The sequence below is a fragment of the Chiloscyllium plagiosum genome, unplaced genomic scaffold (genome assembly GCF_037043375.1).
Source record: "Chiloscyllium plagiosum isolate Xiang-an unplaced genomic scaffold, Cpla_swu_hap1 HiC_scaffold_31, whole genome shotgun sequence".
NCBI classification, from domain to species: Eukaryota; Metazoa; Chordata; class Chondrichthyes; order Orectolobiformes; family Hemiscylliidae; genus Chiloscyllium; species Chiloscyllium plagiosum.
Genome location: NW_028270169.1, coordinates 38,778,212 through 38,801,720, shown reverse-complemented (window position 1 = coordinate 38,801,720; position 23,509 = coordinate 38,778,212). Strand labels below are relative to the sequence as shown.

Genomic DNA, 23,509 nt, shown 5'->3' with positions numbered 1-23,509 from the left:
ACCCCTTCCCCACCTGCACCCGTCCACCTCTACCCCTTCCCCACCTGCGCCGCTCACTCCCCCCTCCTCCTTCCTCACCTGCGCCGCCCCCATCCCCTTCCCCACCTGCGACTCCCCCTCCCCCCTTCCTCACCTGCGACTCCCCCTCCCCCCTTCCTCACCTGCGACTCCCCCTCCCCTCTTCCTCACCTGCGACTCTCCCTCCCCTCTTCCTCACCTGCGACTCTCCCTCCCCTCTTCCTCACCTGCGACTCTCCCTCCCCTCTTCCTCACCTGCGACTCTCCCTCCCCTCTTCCTCACCTGCGACTCTCCCTCCCCTCTTCCTCACCTGCGACTCTCCCTCCCCTCTTCCTCACCTGCGACTCTCCCCCCCCACCCCCTTTTCGCACCTGCGACGCTCACTCTCCCCTTCCGCACCTGCGACACTCACTCTCCCCATCTCTCTGTCCCCTTCCTCACCTGTGCCACACCCCCTTCCCTCTCCCTTTCTCATCTGCAACACTCTCCCTGCTCGCCCGCTCCCCTTTCACACCTGCGCCACTCCCCCGCTCTACGCACCTTCCCCTCCTCCTTTCCCACGTGCGCCATGCACTCTCCCCTCTCTCTCCTGCACCACACTCTCTACCCCTGCACCTTTCTCACCTGTGCTGCTCTCTCTCGCTCCTTTTCTCAACTGCGCCAGACTCTCACTCCGCCTCTTTCTCACCTGCACTAGCCACTCGCTCCCCCCATCCCCACCTGCGCAACTCACTCTCCCCTCCCCTTTCTCACCTGCACCGCACCACACCCCCTCCTCTTCTCTCCTCCCGCCACACTCTCTCTCTACCCCCTTCACTTTTTCCCTCCCATACTCTCTCTACTCCCTCCCCTTTCTCACCTCCTCTACTCACTTTATCCCATCCCCCTCTGTCCTTCACCGCCCTCTCACCTGCACAGGTCTCTCTCCCCCCCCTCCTCACCTGCACCGGTCTCTCTTCCCCCTCCTCCTCACCTGCACCGGTCTCTCTTCCCCCTCCTCCTCACCTGCACCGCCCTCCCTCTCCCCCCCCTCACCGGCCCCGCCCTCGCCCCCCTCTCACCGGCCCCGCCCTCGCCCCCTCTCACCGGCCCCGCCCTCGCCCCCCTCTCACCGGCCCCGCCCTCGCCCCCCTCTCACCGGCCCCGCCCTCGCCCCCCTCTCACCGGCCCCGCCCTCGCCCCCCTCTCACCGGCCCCGCCCTCGCCCCCCTCTCACCGGCCCCACCCTCGCCCCCCTCTCACCGGCCCCACCCTCGCCCCCCTCTCACCGGCCCCACCCTCGCCCCCCTCTCACCGGCCCCACCCTCGCCCCCCTCTCACCGGCCCCACCCTCGCCCCCCTCTCACCGGCCCCACCCTCGCCCCCCTCTCACCGGCCCCACCCTCGCCCCCCTCTCACCGGCCCCACCCTCGCCCCCCTCTCACCGGCCCCACCCTCGCCCCCCTCTCACCGGCCCCACCCTCGCCCCCCTCTCACCGGCCCCACCCTCGCCCCCCTCTCACCGGCCCCACCCTCGCCCCCCTCTCACCGGCCCCACCCTCGCCCCCCCTCTCACCGGCCCCACCCTCACCGGCCCCACCCTCGCCCCACCCTCACCGGCCCCACCCTCGCCCCCCTCTCACCGGCCCCACCCTCGCCCCCCTCTCACCGGCCCCACCCTCGCCCCCCTCTCACCGGCCCCACCCTCGCCCCCCTCTCACCGGCCCCACCCTCGCCCCCCTCTCACCGGCCCCACCCTCGCCCCCCTCTCACCGGCCCCACCCTCGCCCCCCTCTCACCGGCCCCACCCTCGCCCCCCTCTCACCGGCCCCACCCTCGCCCCCCTCTCACCGGCCCCACCCTCGCCCCCCTCTCACCGGCCCCACCCTCGCCCCCCTCTCACCGGCCCCACCCTCGCCCCCCTCTCACCGGCCCCACCCTCGCCCCCCTCTCACCGGCCCCACCCTCGCCCCCCTCTCACCGGCCCCACCCTCGCCCCCCTCTCACCGGCCCCACCCTCGCCCCCCTCTCACCGGCCCCACCCTCGCCCCCCTCTCACCGGCCCCACCCTCGCCCCCCTCTCACCGGCCCCACCCTCGCCCCCCTCTCACCGGCCCCACCCTCGCCCCCCCTCTCACCGGCCCCACCCTCGACCCCTCTCACCGGCCCCACCCTCGCCCCCCTCTCACCGGCCCCACCCTCGCCCCCCTCTCACCGGCCCCACCCTCGCCCCCCTCTCACCGGCCCCACCCTCGCCCCCCTCTCACCGGCCCCACCCTCGCCCCCTCTCACCGGCCCCACCCTCGCCCCCCTCTCACCGGCCCCACCCTCGCCCCCTCTCACCGGCCCCACCCTCGCCCCCTCTCACCGGCCCCACCCTCGCCCCCTCTCACCGGCCCCACCCTCGCCCTCTCTCACCGGCCCCACCCTCGCCCTCTCTCACCGGTCCCACCCTCGCCCTCTCTTTCTCACCGGCCCCACCCTCTCCCTTTATCACATGCACCACCCTCTCCCTTTCTCACATGCACCATCCTCTCTCTCTCCCCCTTTCTCACATGCACCATCCTCTCTCTCTCTCCCCCTTTCTCATCTGCACCATCCTCTCTCCCCCTTTCTCACCTGCACCATCCTCTCTCTCCCCCTTTCTCACCTGCACCATCCTCTCTCTCTCTCCCTTTCTCACATGCACCATCCTCTCTCTCTCTCCCCCTTTCTCACCTGCACCATCCTCTCTCTCCCCCTTTCTCACCTGCACCATCCTCTCTCTCCCCCTTTCTCACCTGCACCATCCTCTCTCTCCCCCTTTCTCACCTGCACCATCCTCTCTCTCCCCCTTTCTCACCTGCACCATCCTCTCTCTCCCCCTTTCTCACCTGCACCATCCTCTCTCTCCCCCTTTCTCACCTGCACCGCCCTCTCACCCCCTCCCTCACCGGCCCCACCCTCCCCCTCCCTCACCGGCCCCACCCGCCCCCCCGCCCCCTCTCTCACCGGCCCCCCCCGCCCCCTCTCTCACCGGCCCCACCCGCCCCCTCTCTCACCGGCCCCACCCGCCCCCTCTCTCACCGGCCCCACCCTCTCACCCCCACTCTCACTGGCCCCACCCTCGCCCTTTCTCACCTACCCCACCCCCCTGCCTCTCTCACTGGCCCCACCCTCTCCCTTTTTCACCTGCCCGACCCCCCCTCCCTTTCTCACCTGCCCCACCCACTCTCTCTCCCTTTCTCACCTGCCCCACCCTCTCCCTCCCTTTCTCACCTGCCGCACCCGCTCGCTCACCCTTTCTCACCTGCCCCACCCTCTCCCTCCCTTTCTCACCTGCCCTACCCCCCCCCTCTCCCTCTCTCACCGGCCCCACCCCCCCCTCTCTCTCACCGGCCCCATCCCCCTCTCTCCCCCACCGGCCCCATCCCCCTCTCTCCCCCACCGGCCCCACCCCACCTCTCTCTCTCTCTCTCACCGGCCCCACCCCACCTCTCTCTCACCGGCCCCACCTCTCTCTCTCTCTCTCACCGGCCCCACCCCACCTCTCTCTCACCGGCCCCACCCCCCCTCTCTCTCACCGGCCCCACCCCCCCTCTCCCTCTCACCTGCCTCACCCTCTCTCCCACCCCACCCTCCCTCTCTCCCTTTCTCACCTGCCTCACCCTCTCTCCCACCCCACCCTCCCTCTCTCCCTTTCTCACCGGCCCCACCCCCACTCTCCCTTTCTCACCGGCCCCACCCGCCCACTCTCCCTTTCTCACCGGCCCCACCCGCCCACTCTCCCTTTCTCACCGGCCCCACCCGCCCACTCTCCCTTTCTCACCGGCCCCACCCGCTCACTCTCCCTTTCTCACCGGCCCCACCCGCTCACTCTCCCTTTCTCACCGGCCCCACCCGCTCACTCTCCCTTTCTCACCGGCCCCACCCGCTCACTCTCCCTTTCTCACCGGCCCCACCCGCTCACTCTCCCTTTCTCACCGGCCCCACCCGCTCACTCTCCCTTTCTCACCGGCCCCACCCGCTCACTCTCCCTTTCTCACCGGCCCCACCCGCTCACTCTCCCTTTCTCACCGGCCCCACCCGCTCACTCTCCCTTTCTCACCGGCCCCACCCGCTCACTCTCCCTTTCTCACCGGCCCCACCCGCTCACTCTCCCTTTCTCACCGGCCCCACCCGCTCACTCTCCCTTTCTCACCGGCCCCACCCGCTCACTCTCCCTTTCTCACCGGCCCCACCCGCTCACTCTCCCTTTCTCACCGGCCCCACCCGCTCACTCTCCCTTTCTCACCGGCCCCACCCGCTCACTCTCCCTTTCTCACCGGCCCCACCCGCTCACTCTCCCTTTCTCACCGGCCCCACCCGCTCACTCTCCCTTTCTCACCGGCCCCACCCGCTCACTCTCCCTTTCTCACCGGCCCCACCCGCTCACTCTCCCTTTCTCACCGGCCCCACCCACCCTCGCCCCCACTCACCGGCCCCACCCACCCTCGCCCCCACTCACCGGCCCCACCCACCCTCGCCCCCACTCACCGGCCCCACCCACCCTCGCCCCCTTTCTCACCGGCCCCACCCACCCTCGCCCCCTTTCTCACCGGCACCGCCCTCTCCCCCTTTCTCACCTGCACCGCCCTCTCCCCCTTTCTCACCTGCACCGCCCTCTCCCCCTTTCTCACCTGCACCGCCCTCTCCCCCTTTCTCACCTGCACCGCCCTCTCCCCCTTTCTCACCTGCACCGCCCTCCCCCTTTCTCACCTGCACCGCCCTCCCCCTTTCTCACCTGCACCGCCCTCTCCCCCTTTCTCACCTGCACCGCCCTCTCCCTCTTTCTCAACTGCACCGCCCTCTCCCCCTTTCTCACCTGCACCGCCCTCTCTCTCGCTCCTCCTTTCTCACCTGCACCGCCCTCTCGCTCTCTCCCCCTTTCTCACCTGCACCGCTCTCTCCCCATTTCGCACCTGCAACGCCCCCTCTCTCTCTCCATTTCTCACCTGCACCCCCCCTCTCTCTCTCCCCCTTTCTCACCGGCACTGCCCCCTCTCTCTCCCTTTTTCCCACCTGCACTGCCCTCTCTCCCCCTTTCTCACCTGCACCACCCTCTCTCTCTCCCCCTTTCTCACCTGCGCCGCCCTCTCTCTCCCCCTTTCTCACCTGCGCCGCCCTCTCTCTCCCCCTTTCTCACCTGCGCCGCCCTCTCTCTCCCCCTTTCTCACCTGCGCCGCCCTCTCTCTCCCCCTTTCTCTCCTGCGCCGCCCTCTCTCTCCCCCTTTCTCTCCTGCGCCGCCCTCTCTCTCCCCCCTTTCTCTCCTGCGCCGCCCTCTCTCTCCCACCTTTCTCTCCTGCGCCGCCCTCTCTCTCCCACCTTTCTCACCTGCGCCGCCCTCTCCCTCCCACCTTTCTCGCCTGCGCCGCTCTCTCCCACCCCCTTTCTCGCCGGCGCCGCCCTCTCCCCCCCCTTTCTCGCCGGCGCCGCCCTCTCCCCCCCCTTTCTCGCCGGCGCCGCGCTCTCTCCCCCTTTCTCGCCGGCGCCGCGCTCTCTCCCCCTTTCTCGCCTGCGCCGCGCGCTCTCCCCCTTTCTCGCCTGCGCCGCGCTCTCTCCCCCTTTCTCGCCTGCGCCGCGCGCTCTCCCCCTTTCTCGCCTGCGCCGCGCTCTCTCCCCCTTCCTCGCCTGCGCCGCGCGCTCTCCCCCTTTCTCGCCTGCGCCGCGCTCTCTCCCCCTTTCTCGCCTGCGCCGCGCTCTCTCCCCCTTTCTCGCCTGCGCCGCGCTCTCTCCCCCTTTCTCGCCTGCGCCGCGCTCTCTCCCCCTTTCTCGCCTGCGCCGCGCTCTCTCCCCCTTTCTCGCCTGCGCCGCGCACTCTCCCCCTTTCTCGCCTGCGCCGCGCCCTCTCCCCCTTTCTCGCCTGCGCCGCGCTCTCTCCCCCTTTCTCGCCTGCGCCGCGCTCTCTCCCCCTTTCTCGCCTGCGCCGCGCTCTCTCCCCCTTTCTCGCCTGCGCCGCGCTCTCTCCCCCTTTCTCGCCTGCGCCGCGCTCTCTCCCCCTTTCTCGCCTGCGCCGCGCTCTCTCCCCCTTTCTCGCCTGCGCCGCGCTCTCTCCCCCTTTCTCGCCTGCACCGCTCTCTCTCCCCCTTTCTCGCCTGCACCCTCTCCCCCTTTCTCACCTGCACCACCCTCTCTTCCCCCCTTTCTCACCTGCACCGCCCTCTCTCCCCCCTTTCTCAACTGCACCGCCCGCTCTCCCCCCTTTCTCACCTGCACCGCCCTCTCTCCCTCCTTTCTCACCTGCACCGCCCTCTCTCCCTCTTTTCTCAACTGCACCGGCCTCTCTCCCTCTTTTCTCAACTGCACCGGCCTCTCTCCCCCCCCCTTTCTCACCTGCACCGCCCTTTCTCTCTCTCTCCCCCTTTCTCACCTGCACCGCCCTCTCTCTCGCTTCCCCTCTCTCTCGCCCCCCCTTTCTCACCTGCACCGCCCTCTCTCTCGCTTCCCCTCTCTCACCTGCACCGCCCTCTCTCCCCCTTTCTCACCTGCACCGCCCTCTCGCTCCCCCTTTCTCACCTGCACCAGCCTCTCTCCCTCTTTCTCATCTGCACCACCCTCTCTCTCGCTCCCCCTTTCTCACCTGCACCGCCCTCTCTCTCGCTTCCCCTTTCTCACCTGCACCGCCCTCTCTCTCGCTCCCCCTTTCTCACCTGCACCGCCCTCTCTCTCGCTCCATTCTCACCTGCACCGCCCTCTCTCTCGCTCCCCCATTCTCACCTGCACCGCCCTCTCTCTCGCTCCTCCTTTCTCACCTGCACCGCCCGCTCTCTCGCTCCTCCTTTCTCTCCTGCACCGCCCGCTCTCTCGCTTCCCCTCTCTCGCTCCCCCTTTCTCGCCTGCACCGCTCTCTCTCCCCCTTTCTCGCCTGCACCGCTCTCTCCCCCTTTCACGCCTGCACCGCTCTCTCTCCCCCTTTCTCGCCTGCACCGCTCTCTCTCCCCCTTTCTCGCCTGCACCGCTCTCTCTCCCCCTTTCTCGCCTGCACCGCTCTCTCTCCCCCTTTCTCGCCTGCACCGCTCTCTCCCCCTTTCTCGCCTGCACCCTCTCCCCCTTTCTCACCTGCACCGCCCTCTCTCCCCCCTTTCTCACCTGCACCGCCCTCTCTCCCCCCTTTCTCACCTGCACCGCCCGCTCTCCCCCCTTTCTCACCTGCACCGCCCTCTCTCCCTCCTTTCTCACCTGCACCGCCCTCTCTCCCTCTTTTCTCACCTGCACCGGCCTCTCTCCCTCTTTTCTCAACTGCACCGGCCTCTCTCCCCCCCCCCTTTCTCACCTGCACCGCCCTTTCTCTCTCTCTCCCCCTTTCTCACCTGCACCGCCCTCTCTCTCGCTTCCCCTCTCTCTCGCCCCCCCTTTCTCACCTGCACCGCCCTCTCTCTCGCTTCCCCTCTCCCACCTGCACTGCCCTCTCTCCCCCTTTCTCACCTGCACCGCCCTCTCTCTCTCCCCCTTTCTCACCTGCGCCGCCCTCTCTCTCCCCCTTTCTCACCTGCGCCGCCCTCTCTCTCCCCCTTTCTCACCTGCGCCGCCCTCTCTCTCCCCCTTTCTCACCTGCGCCGCCCTCTCTCTCCCCCTTTCTCACCTGCGCCGCCCTCTCTCTCCCCCTTTCTCTCCTGCGCCGCCCTCTATCTCCCCCCTTTCTCTCCTGCGCCGCCCTCTCTCTCCCACCTTTCTCACCTGCGCCGCCCTCTCTCTCCCACCTTTCTCACCTGCGCCGCCCTCTCCCTCCCACCTTTCTCGCCTGCGCCGCTCTCTCCCTCCCCCTTTCTCGCCGGCGCCGCCCTCTCCCCCCCCTTTCTCGCCGGCGCCGCCCTCTCACCCCCTTTCTCGCCGGCGCCGCGCTCTCTCCCCCTTTCTCGCCTGCGCCGCGCTCTCTCCCCCTTTCTCGCCTGCGCCGCGCTCTCTCCCCCTTTCTCGCCTGCGCCGCGCTCTCTCCCCCTTTCTCGCCTGCGCCGCGCTCTCTCCCCCTTTCTCGCCTGCGCCGCGCTCTCTCCCCCTTTCTCGCCTGCGCCGCGCTCTCTCCCCCTTTCTCGCCTGCGCCGCGCTCTCTCCCCCTTTCTCGCCTGCGCCGCGCTCTCTCCCCCTTTCTCGCCTGCGCCGCGCTCTCTCCCCCTTTCTCGCCTGCGCCGCGCTCTCTCCCCCTTTCTCGCCTGCGCCGCGCTCTCTCCCCCTTTCTCGCCTGCGCCGCGCTCTCTCCCCCTTTCTCGCCTGCGCCGCGCTCTCTCCCCCTTTCTCGCCTGCGCCGCGCCCTCTCCCCCTTTCTCGCCTGCGCCGCGCCATCTCCCCCTTTCTCGCCTGCGCCGCGCCCTCTCCCCCTTTCTCGCCTGCGCCGCGCCCTCTCCCCCTTTCTCGCCTGCGCCGCGCCCTCTCCCCCTTTCTCGCCTGCGCCGCGCTCTCTCCCCCTTTCTCGCCTGCGCCGCGCTCTCTCCCCCTTTCTCGCCTGCGCCGCGCTCTCTCCCCCTTTCTCGCCTGCGCCGCGCTCTCTCCCCCTTTCTCGCCTGCGCCGCGCTCTCTCCCCCTTTCTCGCCTGCGCCGCGCTCTCTCCCCCTTTCTCGCCTGCGCCGCGCTCTCTCCCCCTTTCTCGCCTGCGCCGCGCTCTCTCCCCCTTTCTCGCCTGCGCCGCGCTCTCTCCCCCTTTCTCGCCTGCGCCGCGCTCTCTCCCCCTTTCTCGCCTGCACCCTCTCCCCCTTTCTCACCTGCACCACCCTCTCTCCCCCCTTTCTCACCTGCACCGCCCTCTCTCCCCCCTTTCTCACCTGCACCGCCCGCTCTCCCCCCTTTCTCACCTGCACCGCCCTCTCTCCCTCCTTTCTCACCTGCACCGCCCTCTCTCCCTCTTTTCTCACCTGCACCGGCCTCTCTCCCTCTTTTCTCAACTGCACCGGCCTCTCTCCCCCCCCCTTTCTCACCTGCACCGCCCTTTCTCTCTCTCTCCCCCTTTGTCACCTGCACCGCCCTCTCTCTCGCTTCCCCTCTCTCTCGCCCCCCCCTTTCTCACCTGCACCGCCCTCTCTCTCGCTTCCCCTCTCTCACCTGCACCGCCCTCTCTCCCCCTTTCTCACCTGCACCGCCCTCTCGCTCCCCCTTTCTCACCTGCACCAGCCTCTCTCCCTCTTTCTCATCTGCACCACCCTCTCTCTCGCTCCCCCTTTCTCACCTGCACCGCCCTCTCTCTCGCTTCCCCTTTCTCACCTGCACCGCCCTCTCTCTCGCTCCCCCATTCTCACCTGCACCGCCCTCTCTCTCGCTCCCCCATTCTCACCTGCACCGCCCTCTCTCTCGCTCCCCCATTCTCACCTGCACCGCCCTCTCTCTCGCTCCTCCTTTCTCACCTGCACCGCCCGCTCTCTCGCTCCTCCTTTCTCTCCTGCACCGCCCGCTCTCTCGCTCCTCCTTTCTCTCCTGCACCGCCCGCTCTCTCGCTTCCCCTCTCTCGCTCCCCCTTTCTCGCCTGCACCGCTCTCTCTCCCCCTTTCTCGCCTGCACCGCTCTCTCCCCCTTTCACGCCTGCACCGCTCTCTCTCCCCCTTTCTCGCCTGCACCGCTCTCTCTCCCCCTTTCTCGCCTGCACCGCTCTCTCTCCCCCTTTCTCGCCTGCACCGCTCTCTCTCCCCCTTTCTCGCCTGCACCGCTCTCCCCCTTTCTCACCTGCACCACCCTCTCTCCCCCCTTTCTCACCTGCACCGCCCTCTCTCCCCCCTTTCTCACCTGCACCGCCCGCTCTCCCCCCTTTCTCACCTGCACCGCCCTCTCTCCCTCCTTTCTCACCTGCACCGCCCTCTCTCCCTCTTTTCTCACCTGCACCGGCCTCTCTCCCTCTTTTCTCAACTGCACCGGCCTCTCTCCCCCCCCCTTTCTCACCTGCACCGCCCTTTCTCTCTCTCTCCCCCTTTCTCACCTGCACCGCCCTCTCTCTCGCTTCCCCTCTCTCTCGCCCCCCCTTTCTCACCTGCACCGCCCTCTCTCTCGCTTCCCCTCTCTCACCTGCACCGCCCTCTCTCCCCCTTTCTCACCTGCACCGCCCTCTCGCTCCCCCTTTCTCACCTGCACCAGCCTCTCTCCCTCTTTCTCATCTGCACCACCCTCTCTCTCGCTTCCCCTTTCTCACCTGCACCGCCCTCTCTCTCGCTCCCCCTTTCTCACCTGCACCGCCCTCTCTCTCGCTCCCCCATTCTCACCTGCACCGCCCTCTCTCTCGCTCCCCCATTCTCACCTGCACCGCCCTCTCTCTCGCTCCTCCTTTCTCACCTGCACCGCCCGCTCTCTCGCTCCTCCTTTCTCTCCTGCACCGCCCGCTCTCTCGCTTCCCCTCTCTCGCTCCCCCTCTCTCACCTGCACCGCCCTCTCTCCCCCTTTCTCACCTGCACCGCCCTCTCTCTCGCTCCCCCATTCTCACCTGCACCGCCCGCTCTCTCGCTCCTCCTTTCTCACCTGCACCGCCCGCTCTCTCGCTTCCCCTCTCTCGCTCCCCCTCTCTCACCTGCACCGCCCTCTCTCCCCCTTTCTCACCTGCACCGCCCTCTCTCCCCCTTTCTCACCTGCACCGCCCTCTCTCCCCCTTTCTCACCTGCACCGCCCTCTCTCTCCCCCTTTCTCACCTGCACCGCCCTCTCTCTCCCTCCCCCTTTCTCACCTGCACCGCCCTCTCTCCCCCTTTCTCACCTGCACCGCCCGCTCTCCCCCCTTTCTCACCTGCACCGCCCGCTCTCCCCCCCTTTCTCACCTGCACCGCCCTCTCTCTCCCCCTTTCTCACCTGCACCGCCCTCTCTCTCTCTCCCCCTTTCTCACCTGCAACGCCCTCTCTCTCTCTCCCCCTTTCTCACCTGCAACGCCCTCTCTCTCTCCCCCTTTCTCACCTGCACCGCCCTCTCTCTCGCCCCCTTTCTCACCTGCACCACCCTCTCTCCCTCTTTCTCACCTGCACCGTCCTCTCTCTTGCTCCTCCTTTCTCACCTGCACCGCCCTCTCTCTCGCTCCCCCTTTCTCACCTGCACCGCTCTCTCCCCATTTCTCACCTGTACCGCCCGCCCTCTCTCCCCATTTCTCACCTGCAACGCCCCCTCTCTCTCTCCATTTCTCACCTGCACCCCCCCTCTCTCTCTCCCCCTTTCTCACCTGCACTGCCCCCTCTCTCTCCCTTTTTCCCACCTGCACCGCCCTCTCTCCCCCTTTCTCACCTGCACCGCCCTCTCTCTCTCCCCCTTTCTCACCTGCACCGCCCTCTCTCTCTCCCCCTTTCTCACCTGCACCGCCCTCTCTCCCCCTTTCTCACCTGCACCGCCCTCTCTCTCTCCCCCTTTCTCACCTGCACCGCCCTCTCTCTCCCCCTTTCTCACCTACACCGCCCTCTCTCCCCCCTTTCTCTCCTGCACCGCCCTCTCTCTCCCCCCTTTCTCTCCTGCACCGCCCTCTCTCTCCCACCTTTCTCACCTGCACCGCCCTCTCTCTCCCACCTTTCTCACCTGCACCGCCCTCTCTCTCCCCCTTCTCACCTGCACCACCCTCTCTCTCTCTCCCCCTTTCTCACCTGCACCGCCCTCTCTCTCCCCCTTCTCACCTGCACCACCCTCTCTCTCCCCCTTCTCACCTGCACCGCCCTCTCGCTCCCCCTTTCTCACCTGCACCAGCCTCTCTCCCTCTTTCTCATCTGCACCACCCTCTCTCTCGCTCCCCCTTTCTCACCTGCACCGCCCTCTCTCTCGCTTCCCCTTTCTCACCTGCACCGCCCTCTCTCTCGCTCCCCCTTTCTCACCTGCACCGCCCTCTCTCTCGCTCCCCCATTCTCACCTGCACCGCCCTCTCTCTCGCTCCCCCATTCTCACCTGCACCGCCTTCTCTCTCGCTCCTCCTTTCTCACCTGCACCGCCCGCTCTCTCGCTCCTCCTTTCTCTCCTGCACCGCCCGCTCTCTCGCTTCCCCTCTCTCGCTCCCCCTCTCTCACCTGCACCGCCCTCTCTCCCCCTTTCTCACCTGCACCGCCCTCTCTCCCCCTTTCTCACCTGCACCGCCCTCTCTCTCGCTCCCCCATTCTCACCTGCACCGCCCGCTCTCTCGCTCCTCCTTTCTCACCTGCACCGCCCGCTCTCTCGCTTCCCCTCTCTCGCTCCCCCTCTCTCACCTGCACCGCCCTCTCTCCCCCTTTCTCACCTGCACCGCCCTCTCTCCCCCTTTCTCACCTGCACCGCCCTCTCTCTCCCCCTTTCTCACCTGCACCACCCTCTCTCTCCCTCCCCCTTTCTCACCTGCACCGCCCTCTCTCCCCCCTTTCTCACCTGCACCGCCCTCTCTCCCCCCTTTCTCACCTGCACCGCCCTCTCCCCCCTTTCTCACCTGCACCGCCCTCTCCCCCCCCTTTCTCACCTGCACCGCCCTCTCTCTCCCCCTTTCTCACCTGCACCGCCCTCTCTCTCCCCCTTTCTCACCTGCACCGCCCTCTCTCTCCCCCTTTCTCACCTGCACCGCCCTCTCTCTCCCCCTTTCTCACCTGCACCGCCCTCTCTCTCTCTCCCCCTTTCTCACCTGCACCACCCTCTCTCTCCCCCTTCTAACCTGCACCACCCTCTCTCTCCCCCTTCTAACCTGCACCACCCTCTCTCTCCCCTTCTAACCTGCACCACCCTCTCTCTCCCCCTTCTAACCTGCACCACCCTCTCTCCCCCTTCTCACCTGCACCACCCTCTCTCTCTCCCCCTTCTCACCTGCACCACCCTCTCTCTCCCCCTTCTCACCTGCACCACCCTCTCTCTCTCCCCCTTCTCACCTGCACCACCCTCTCTCTCTCCCCCTTCTCACCTGCACCACCCTCTCTCTCTCCCCCTTCTCACCTGCACCACCCTCTCTCTCTCCCCCTTCTCACCTGCACCACCCTCTCTCTCTCCCCCTTCTCACCTGCACCACCCTCTCTCTCTCCCCCTTCTCACCTGCACCACCCTCTCTCTCTCCCCCTTCTCACCTGCACCACCCTCTCTCTCTCCCCCTTCTCACCTGCACCACCCTCTCTCTCTCCCCCTTCTCACCTGCACCACCCTCTCTCTCTCCCCCTTCTCACCTGCACCACCCTCTCTCTCCCCCCTTCTCACCTGCACCGCGCCCTCTCTCCCCTTCTCACCTGCACCGCCCTCTCTCTCCCCCTTCTCACCTGCACCGCCCTCTCTCTCCCCCTTCTCACCTGCACCGCCCTCTCTCTCCCCCTTCTCACCTGCACCGCCCTCTCTCTCCCCCTTCTCACCTGCACCGCCCTCTCTCTCCCCCTTCTCACCTGCACCGCCCTCTCTCTCCCCTTTCTCACCTGCACCACCCTCTCTCTCCCCCCTTCTCACCTGCACCGCCCTCTCTCCCCCTTCTCACCTGCACCGCCCTCTCTCTCTCCCCCTTCTCACCTGCACCGCCCTCTCTCTCTCCCCCTTCTCACCTGCACCGCCCTCTCTCTCCCCTTTCTCACCTGCACCACCCTCTCTCTCCCCTTTCTCACCTGCACCACCCTCTCTCTCCCCCCTTCTCACCTGCACCGCCCTCTCTCCCCCTTCTCACCTGCACCGCCCTCTCTCTCTCCCCCTTCTCACCTGCACCGCCCTCTCTCTCCCCTTTCTCACCTGCACCACCCTCTCTCTCCCCCCTTCTCACCTGCACCGCCCTCTCTCTCTCCCCCTTTCTCACCTGCACCGCCCTCTCTCTCTAACCCCCTCTTTCTCACTCTCCCTGTACTCCCAGCTCCCGAGCCCGTGTTTACCTGCAGCAGTTTGCCCTCTGCTGCCACTCTCATGCCAGCTCCGGCGAAGTGTCCGTGGAGGAGAAGGGTGCTGTTGTTGGGCACCACGCCGTTCCCTCGGTACTGAACCACCTCTATCTCGGCCACGGTCTCCTCGTCCTCCGCCGACTCCGAGTTGGATCTGGCCGACGCCAAAGCCGCGCTCCACAGCCATTGCAAAGCCAGCAGCAGCAGCGCTGCGCTCCTCATGATGCGAGCTGGTGCGGGGGGCCCGCCGCGGGCATGCTGCAGCCCCCGAGCCGGGGACACACTCTCACCGGCACCGGCTCACCTGGCCGCACGGTCACCGCCCCGGGCCGCACTGCCGCTGCGCCCAGCCGGCGACCGCAAACCCTCGACCCGAGCGGCGTCGGCCACAAACCCGCCTCCAACAATAACCGTGCACCGAGACACACACAACTCTCCCTCTCCACCAGAGCGAGCAGAGGGGCGGGACCCAGTCTGACTGACAGCCCGGGGGCGGGACCCAGTCTGACTGACAGCCCGGGGGCGGGGACAGTGTCTGACTGACTGCCCGGGGGCGGGACCCAGTCTGACTGACAGCCCGGGGGCGGGGACAGTGTCTGACTGACTGCTCGGGGGCGGGACCCAGTCTGACTGACAGCCCGGGGGCGGGGACAGTGTCTGACTGACAGCCCGGGGGCGGGGACAGTGTCTGACTGACAGCCCGGGGGCGGGACCCAGTCTGACTGACAGCCCGGGGGCGGGGACAGTGTCTGACTGACAGTCCGGGAGCGGGGACAGTGTCTGACTGACAGCTCGGGGGCGGGACCCAGTCTGACTGACAGCCCGGGGGCGGGGACAGTGTCTGAATGACGGCGCAGGGGCGGGACCCAGTCTGACTGACAGCCCGTGGGCGGGGACAGTTGCTGACTGACGGCGCAGGGGCGGGACCCAGTCTAACTGACGGCCCGGGGGCGGGGACAATGTCTGACTGACAGCCAGGGGGCGGGAACAGTGTGTGACTGACAGCCGGGGGGCGGGACCCAGTCTGACTGACAGTCCTGGGCCGGGAACAGTGTCTGACTGACAGCCCGGTGGCCGGAATCAGTCAGACTGACAGCTCGGGGGCGGGGTGGGTCTGACCGATTGCCCGTGGGGGAGGGGAGTGTCTGTATGACAGCTCGGGGGCGGGAACAGTTTCTGTCCATCTCCCGGGTGAAGGGACGTGATGTCAAACTGACGGGGCTAAATCTGGTTGTCTCCAGAGGGGCACGGGCAGTGACGGATTGACAGCGGCTTTGGGTCAGACTGACAACCTGAGGGACGGGGCAGGGTCTGATTGACTGATAGAAGGGCGGGCAGGGAGTGATTCACAGCAATATGGGAGGGACGTGTTGTGATTTACAATCCTGGGGGTGGGGCAGTGTCTGAGTGACAGGCTGAGGGGCGGAGCATGATCTACACACAGACAGAGGGTCGGCTCAGAGGTTCGAGGTCTGATTGACAGGCAGGGGGCGGTGTAATGTCTGAATGACAGCCCGAGAGGCGGGGCAGACAGGTGAATGGACGGTGACAACGTCTCTGGGGCAATGATTGGTGGACACGGTGGGTGTGCGCTGATTGACAGTGCAGTGGGCGGGGCATGCAGGGCACACTGTGAAACCTCAATAGGGTATCGCCGTCGGAACGCTCCCGGACTCCTCGCTGTTCCTTCCCTCCTACACTCGGTGGTTATAACAATCTTGTGAACATTTCACAGGAAGAATTTATAAATAACTGCCTGACAATCACAGTTCCAATATGTGTATTGCTGGTAATTCTGCATTCATATATTCTATTTGGGATAAACATCTTCTCGTCCTAAATATAACTTCTGTACGTTTCCACATTTTCAACGTGAAAAGAAAAAAGCTCTGCTATCCGCCAGGGATGATCGTGATCAAACCAGGAATGTTCATTTTGTGTGCTGGAAGCGTTTCAGAGCCAATTATTTACTTTTGACGTCCAGTCACTGGTCTTTTGTGTACAAATGCAGTTAACCAAAATGCTCACAGGTCGGTCTGCAAGATAAACGATTGGATGATTGTATCGATTGAACAATCTGCACGAACATACGAATGTCTAATTAACATTAACATTTTTAATTAGCAAAGCCACTTCTCCGCCTTTTCCTAGTCCAATGTACTTTCTAAATGTCACATTTCTTTCAATATTCATGTCCCAATTGGATCCTTCTACAGTCACATCTCAGGCTATTAGACCATGCTTATTTCAATTTGTACTACTAGTTTCACCTGTTTTGCTTCGATTGCTGTGAATATTCAAACATTGTGTCTTAAGTTTTGTCATTTCATTATTTTTTAGAATAGGAAGGATGAATATGTGGTTTGAGGGATGGTGTAGGAGGGAGTGGTTCAGACTGGTTGGACATTGGAACTGGTTCTGGGGAAGGTGGGACTATTACAAATTGGATGGTCTACACCTCGACCAGACTGGAACTAATTTCCTTTTGGGGGAGTTTTTGCTACTGCTGTTAGGGAGGTTTTAAACTAATAAGGCAGGGGGCTGGGAACCAGAAGAGAAGACAGGCAGACAGCGAGGTGGAAACTGGAGACTACAAGAATCATGAAGTTAGCATTAATAAGGGGAAAAGTAGGCAGAGAGCAGATGAATGCAAAAGAACTGGTGGCCTGAATTGCATATACTAAATGCAAGGGATAAAGTGGGTAAGGCAGATGAACTTAGGGTTTGGATTGGTGCTTGAGAGTATGATGTTATTGCAATCACAGAGACTTGGTTGAATGAAGGGCATGATTGGCAACTAAATGTTCCAGGATGTAGATGCTTCAGACAGGACAGGGCGGGGTGGAGTTGCATTGCTGGTCAGGAATGACATTATGGCTGTGCTAAAGGAGGACACTATGGATAGCTTGAGTAGTGAGGCATTATGGGTGGAGCTGAGAAATAAGGGTGCAGTTACATTGTTGGGGCTGCATTACAGGTCTCCCAACAGTGAGCATGAGGTAGAAGAACAAATAGGTAAGGAGATTATGGAAAGATGTAGAGGCAATAGGTGGTGATGGGAGATTTTAATTTTCACAAATTGACTGGGATAAATTTAGTGTCAGAGGTCTGGATGGGGCACAATTTATAAGAAGTGTACAGGAGAGTTTTCTAGACCAGTATATCAATAGTCCGACAAGGGAAGGGGCCGTATGGGACCTGGTATTGGGGAAATGAGCCGGCCAGGTGGGGGATTTCTTTGGGAACAGTGACCACGATTCTGTAAGTTTTAGAATACTCGTAGACAAAGATGAGAATGGTCTTAAGGGAAGAGTACTAAACTGGGCCAAGGCCAATTATATCAAAATTAGGCAGGAGCTGGGAAATGTGGATTGGACACAGCTATTTGAAGGGAAGTCCACATTTGATATGCGGGAGGCTTTCAAAGATACGTTAAAGATAGTGTAGGATAGGCATGTCCTGTTGAAAACAAAGGTTAGGAAAGGCAAGATTTGTGAATGAGAAATCATTCAACTAGCCAAGAAGAAAAAGGAAGCATACATAAGGTCCAGGCAGCTAAGAACAGAACGGGCCCTGTTTCTCTGGAATATTAGGAGAGTAGGATCAGTCTTAAACGAGGAATCCAGCAGGCTAAAAGGAGTCATGAAATAGCTTTAGCAAGCAGAATTAAGGAGAATCCCAAAGCTATTTATTCTTATATAAGAAGCAAGGGGGTAACTAGAGAAAGGATTGGTCCACTAAAGGTTAAGGAAGGAAGGCTGTGTGTTTAACCTGAGAAAATGGGTCAGATTCTGAATGATTACTTTGCATCAGTGTTCACTGGACATGTTCCATTTAAAAGATGACACCTCTAACAGTGTAGCAGCCCTTCAATATGACATTGAAGTTTCAACATGACATGACTTCATATTTTTAACTCTAGAATGGGCTTAAACACATTACATGACTCAGAGTTGAGAAAACTACCACTGAAACCATGTTTGCTACCTATTAGAATAATCATATCCCATTTAAATTATTCTTACTACAAGTTACTTGAATTAAATTCCTGTGTTACCCCGACTGCACTGTGGGAAAAATGTGCATCCATCCTCACTAATTCTTTTCTGTACTTCCTGTTCACATTTAATCTCTGTCACTCCCTGTTCTGAAAATTTATATTTGCCTAATATTGCTTAAAGCAATTATTATTGGGGCTGCATTACAGGTCTCCCAACAGTGAGCATGAGGTAGAAGAACAAATAGGTAAGGAGATTATGGAAAGATGTAGAGGCAATAGGTGGTGTTGGGAGATTTTGCTTAATAATTGCTTAAAAAAAGACAAAAAAATTGGAGTATGAAAGCGAGTTAGCCAAAAACATTAATCAGTTAGGAATACTTTATATTAATTTATATTTATGTCATATATTTAAAATGAAACAAGATCACAATTTAAGTATTGGTCCTGTGGAAAATGAGTCTGGGAATCAGTAATGGAGGATAAAGAAATGGCAGATGAATTGAACAGATATTTTGCATCTGTGTTTACTAGAACAGATATAAGCAGCAACCTGGAAATAGCTATAAATCAGGATTTGAAAGGAAGGGATGAAGTCAAGAAAATTACAATTAGCAGGAAGTGATACTGAGTAATTTATTGGAACTGTGAGTTGACAAATCCCTAGATCAATGGATTTCATCCTAGCATCTTAGAAGATGTAGCCATTGAAATAGTTAAAGGGAAATCATGTTTAACTAACATATTCTTTGAAAAGTAACTTGTGCTGGAGATAAAGGGAAACCAGTGGATGTATTGAATTTGGATTTCTAGAATGTCTTTGATAAGGTGCCATGTCAAAAGTTATTGTGGAAAATAAAAGCTCATGGTGTAAGGGGGTAACATATTGCATGGATAGGTTAATGGGCGAAATTTGGCATATAATGTGGAAAAATGTAAACGTGTACATTTTTGCAGGCAGAATAGGAAATTAGTATACTATTTAAATGGAGGGAGATTGCAAAATACAGAGATATAGGGGATCTGGCTGTCGTGTTACCTAAATCACAAAAGGTTCACTGCAGTTTGGCAAGTAAAGAGAAAGGCAAATGGAACATGGTGTTTATTGCAAGGGGAATAATTATGGACCAGACAAGATACCCTGAAAATATATTAAGGAGTTGGTGTGGACTCTAACCTTTTCTTATTTCAAGGGTAAATGCGAGGTGCTGCGCTTGAGATGCAATTTGATTGGTCAAACTATTCAATGTTAAGCAAAACACAATTTATTCAACCATTACAGTTATAATACAACAAAACAAAGAGGAACTTGAATAACTTAACTCCATTGGAACTTAACAGAATGATAGATTATTTTACTACTAAATAGTAACTGTTCCAATATAGCACCATTCCATAAACACACCCTTGGCAAAAAGGCAAATTCAGAAAAACAGATTGTCTCATTTGCAAGCTATTTGCAAGAAAGAGATATATGCAGCAACTCTCCAGAGGGAAACAGTGTAGCAGCCAGGAGAGATTAATTGCTTTCCAACCGTGCTAAGACCCAGCAACAACAACTAAAAGTAAACTAAAGATCCTGGATCTGAGAGCGTGACCACACCCACTCAAGTTGCTTCTATTGTTCCAATTTAGAAAAAAAACCCAAGACCTCACAAGTTGTTTATCATTCTAAAAGAAACTAGGACAAAACATGCCACTTATAGCCACAGCATCATCACAGAATAGAATACAAAAGCAGGGGAATTTTCCTACAGCTGAACATGCCATTGGTTGGTACTGTGTATAATTTAGGGATTTTTATTTGAAAAAGGATAATGATCACACCAGAAGCAGTTCAGAGAACATTTACTGGGATAAAGGACTTACCTTGGGAACAAGTTGGCCCTTTACCTATTGCAGTTTAGAAGTTGAGAGATAATCCTATTGAAACATAAAAATCCTCAGGGGAATTATCAGGGTGGATTCTAAGTAGATGTTTCGCATTGTAGGAAGGACTAGAACTGGGGGATACAAATTAAGAATGAAGTTTCACTTTTAGATGGACATGAGGAGAAATAATTCAGAGATTTACAGCAAGATAATCTCCAATTTGGCCAATGTTGAAATCAGTGTACTTTGATAGTATCTTATGCTGTCTTGAAAGTTATTCTGTAGCATATTGTAAAGTATCACAAGACATGTCCATATTTGTCAGCATTCCAATAATCTGCTCTATCATGAGTCTGATGTCTGAATGGGTTTCATTGTAACTCTCCTGTGTATTACTATGAGGAATGCTATCAGCCAAGATTGGAGAGTGTAAAATTTATCTCCCCGAGGCCAAAAGAAACTTGCTTTTGACCAACAGAAAGTGCTGAGATGGATGCCAGTCTTGTTATAAATTTATCAAGTCTAATTGGCTTGTGCAGACAGGCAGCATCTTAAACCTATGGTGACCTACCAGTTGAACACCTTCAGACTGGCATTGTCTGCTGTTAATACATATCAATTTATTGATGTTACAATGATCGTGTGAGTGCTGTTCACAGTCCTTTGTAACCTAGAAATGCCTGCCACATTGATAAATTCTCACCTTCCTGGATATTGTGAACCTGAACCTTTGTGGATCAGTCACTTCTCCAATGTAATGATAGATCACTGATGGAAGAATGTTGGAAATATTCCCTGTATTAGGGAAAGACCTTGATTGATAAAGTGGCCTTTTATTGGCAAAGTGCAAGTTGACCTGAGGTTTTTGGAGGTATTCTGGCAACAAGGCCGAGCAGGATGTCTCGCTGCACCTTACCAAACTTATCGAATTAACTATTTACCCAGTGCTGATGTTGCCCCTTTTGCCTGACATTAACCTACCGGAACAGCTCACTGCACAACAGATATCTTCCAAAATACCAGCATCTCTGGCATCCACACCATATTTAAAAGGCCACTGTCCACCTGGAAAACCATGAGCACCTTGCTTTATGATAGTCGGATTCTGCCAATGTTGAAAAAGGAAATGGTGCTTTGATTCTCCATCAGGAATTTGAGGACCGGGTGGTGCAAAGTGAGAATATTCTTTTCAGAGAGGACCAGCAGATGACCCTATCAGCATGGTCCAAGGTCAGCATCCAGTTCAGAATGGTCTCCTTAGTGTGGAAGGCAAGCTAGCAGTGCCTTAAGAATGTCAATGACCTTGTCCACTCTGCCAGGGTAAGTGCCATACTCTTTTCTCTACCATTTTGCACTCACCGTATTTTAACTATTGCACCCACCTCCACCAGGGCCCATGCTCTACCTCTCTCACTATTGTCTGCAACATCTTTCATCACTCACTGACACAACACGTCTCATTTTTCAATTCTGCCCTTAATGTCAATATCTTTCTAAAAGGAAAATCTAAGGTGGAGGATGGGAAAAATTTCTGGCCGTAACAGCTGCTCCTTTATTGAGGTATTTTAGGTGCTGGAGGTGATTTCCTCAAATTCCATGAGCAGCAATTACTGTTTTATATGCTGTTGCATTGTTTTGGAACTTTGGGAAAAAATTCAAAACAACAGCAGTTTTAAAAGAGAGAAGAACAGACAACGGAAGCACATGGTGAGGTCATTGCAGGAGAGAGAGAGAGAGAACCTGCATAGTTACTGCCTTTGCTGTTTGAATTCATGTATCACTGGAAATCGGAGTGCATCTGGGAAAATTAACAAACAGTGAAATTCACAACTAATCTTAGAGGAACTGTTTGGGTGAAGTTCACAGCACAGAAGCAGGTAAGTGTATTGTTTTTAAGTGGGATCTACAGAAAGTCTGCAGTGGTGAGTAGAGTGGGTTCTTTCTTGGTTATATGCTTTTTGAGATATGTAACTTGATTAAACTTAAAATATAAGCCATAACTATTCATTTAACCTGGTGCAGTGTTTTGTAGAGGAATAAGACAGTGTTATGTTTTGGTTCTGTAGATTGTGAAGGAGCAAAAATGGCCTTTGCAGTGATATGCACTTCATGTCAGATGTGGGAGTTTTAAGAGAGTTTAAGGGTTACTGTGGATTATATCTGCAATAAATGCTGTTGGTTGCCAATCTTATCAGATCGAATGGATCGGTTGGAGAGACAGTTAGAAGCAATGAGGAATTTGCAACAGCAACAGTATGTGATGGATGGCAGTTATAGGAAGGCGGGAAAGTCTCAGATACAGTCACATAGATGGGTCAACTCCAAGAAAGGTAAGAGAGGTAGGCAGCTAGTGCAGGAGCCATCTGTGGCTATACCCATTTCAAACAAGTATGCTGTTTTGGAAAATGTAGGGGGTGATGGATTCTCAGGGGAACGTAGCACGAACAGCCAAGTTTCTGGTATTGAGACTGGCTCAAATGCAATGAGGGGTATGTCAGGTTCAAAGAGATCAATTGTGTTGGGGACTGTCTAGTCTGAGGTACAGACAGACGTTTCTGTGGCCAGCAGTGAAAAATCAGAATGGAGTGTTGCTTCCCTAGTGCCAGGATCAAGGATCAAGGATGTCTCAGAGAGGGTGCAAAATGTTCTCAAGGGAGAGAGGGGCCAGCAAGAGGTAATTGTCCACAATGACATAGGAAGGGAAAAGGTTGAGATTCTGAAGGGAGATTACAGAGAGTTAGGCAGGGATTTAAAAAGGAGGTCCTTGAGAGTAGTAATATCTGGATTACTCCCGGTGCTACAAGCTAGTGAGGGTAGGAATAGAAGGATAGAGCAGATGAATGCGTGGCTGAGGAGCTGGTGTGTGGGAGAAGGATTCACATTTTTGGACGATTGGAATCTGTTTTGGGGTAGAAGTGACCTGTACAAGAAGGATGGATTGCACCTAAATTGGAAGGGGACTAATATACTGGCAGGGAGATTTGCTAGAGCTGCTCGGGAGGATTTTAAACTAGTAAGGTGGGAGGGTGGGACCCAGGGAGATAGTGAGGAAAGAGATCAATCTGAGACTGGTACAGTTGAGAACAGAAGCGAGTCAAACAGTCAGGACAGGCAGGAATAAGGTAGGACTAATAAATTAAACTGCATTTATTTCAATGCAAAGGGCCTAACAGGGAAGGCAGATGAACTCAGGGCATGGTTAGGAACACGGGACTGGGATATCATAGCAATTACGGAAACATGGCTCAGGGATGGGCAGGACTGGCAGCTTAATGGTCAGGATACAAATGCTACAGGATGAATCGAAAGGGAGGCAAGAGAGGAGGGGGAATGATGTTTTTGATAAGGGATAGCATTACAGCTCTGCTGAGTGAGGATATTCCTGGAAGTACATCCAGGGAAGTTATTTGGAGGGAACTGAGAAATAAGAAAGGGATGACCACCTTATTGGGAATATATTATAGACCCCCTAATAGTCAGAGGGAAATTGAGAAACAAATTTGTAAGGAGATCTCGGCTATCTGTAAGAATAATAGGGTGGTTATGGTAGGGGATTTTAACTTTCCAAACAATGACTGGGACTGCCATAGTGTTAAGGGTTTAGATGGAGAGGAATTTGTTAAATATGTACAAGAAAATTTTCTGATTCAGTATGTGGATGTACCTACTAGAGAAGGTGCAAAACGTGACCTACTCTTGGGAAATAAGGCAGGGCAGGTGACTGAGGTGTCAGTGGGGGAGCACTTTGGGGCCAGCGACCATAATTCTGTTAGATTTAAAATAGTGATGGAAAAGGATAGACAGATCTAAAAGTTGAAGTTCTAAATTGGAGAAAGGGCAAATTTGACAGTATTAGGCAAGAACGTGCAAAAACTGATTGGGGGCAG

The 23,509-nt window shown here is 58.2% G+C and overlaps 1 protein-coding gene across 1 annotated transcript in view; it reads right to left on the bottom strand.

Annotated features, from left to right (window-relative positions):
• The window catches only part of rnf43 (ring finger protein 43), a 193,917-nt gene extending 179,738 nt beyond the window's left edge, over positions 1–14,179 (bottom strand). Inside the window, exon 1 of the mRNA XM_087977440.1 lies at positions 13,748–14,179. Within this exon, the coding sequence (XP_087833566.1) occupies positions 13,748–13,975 (228 nt within the window). The 5' untranslated portion in view covers positions 13,976–14,179. The remainder of the gene's footprint in view (positions 1–13,747) is intronic.
• Positions 14,180–23,509: the final 9,330 nt, after the last annotated feature.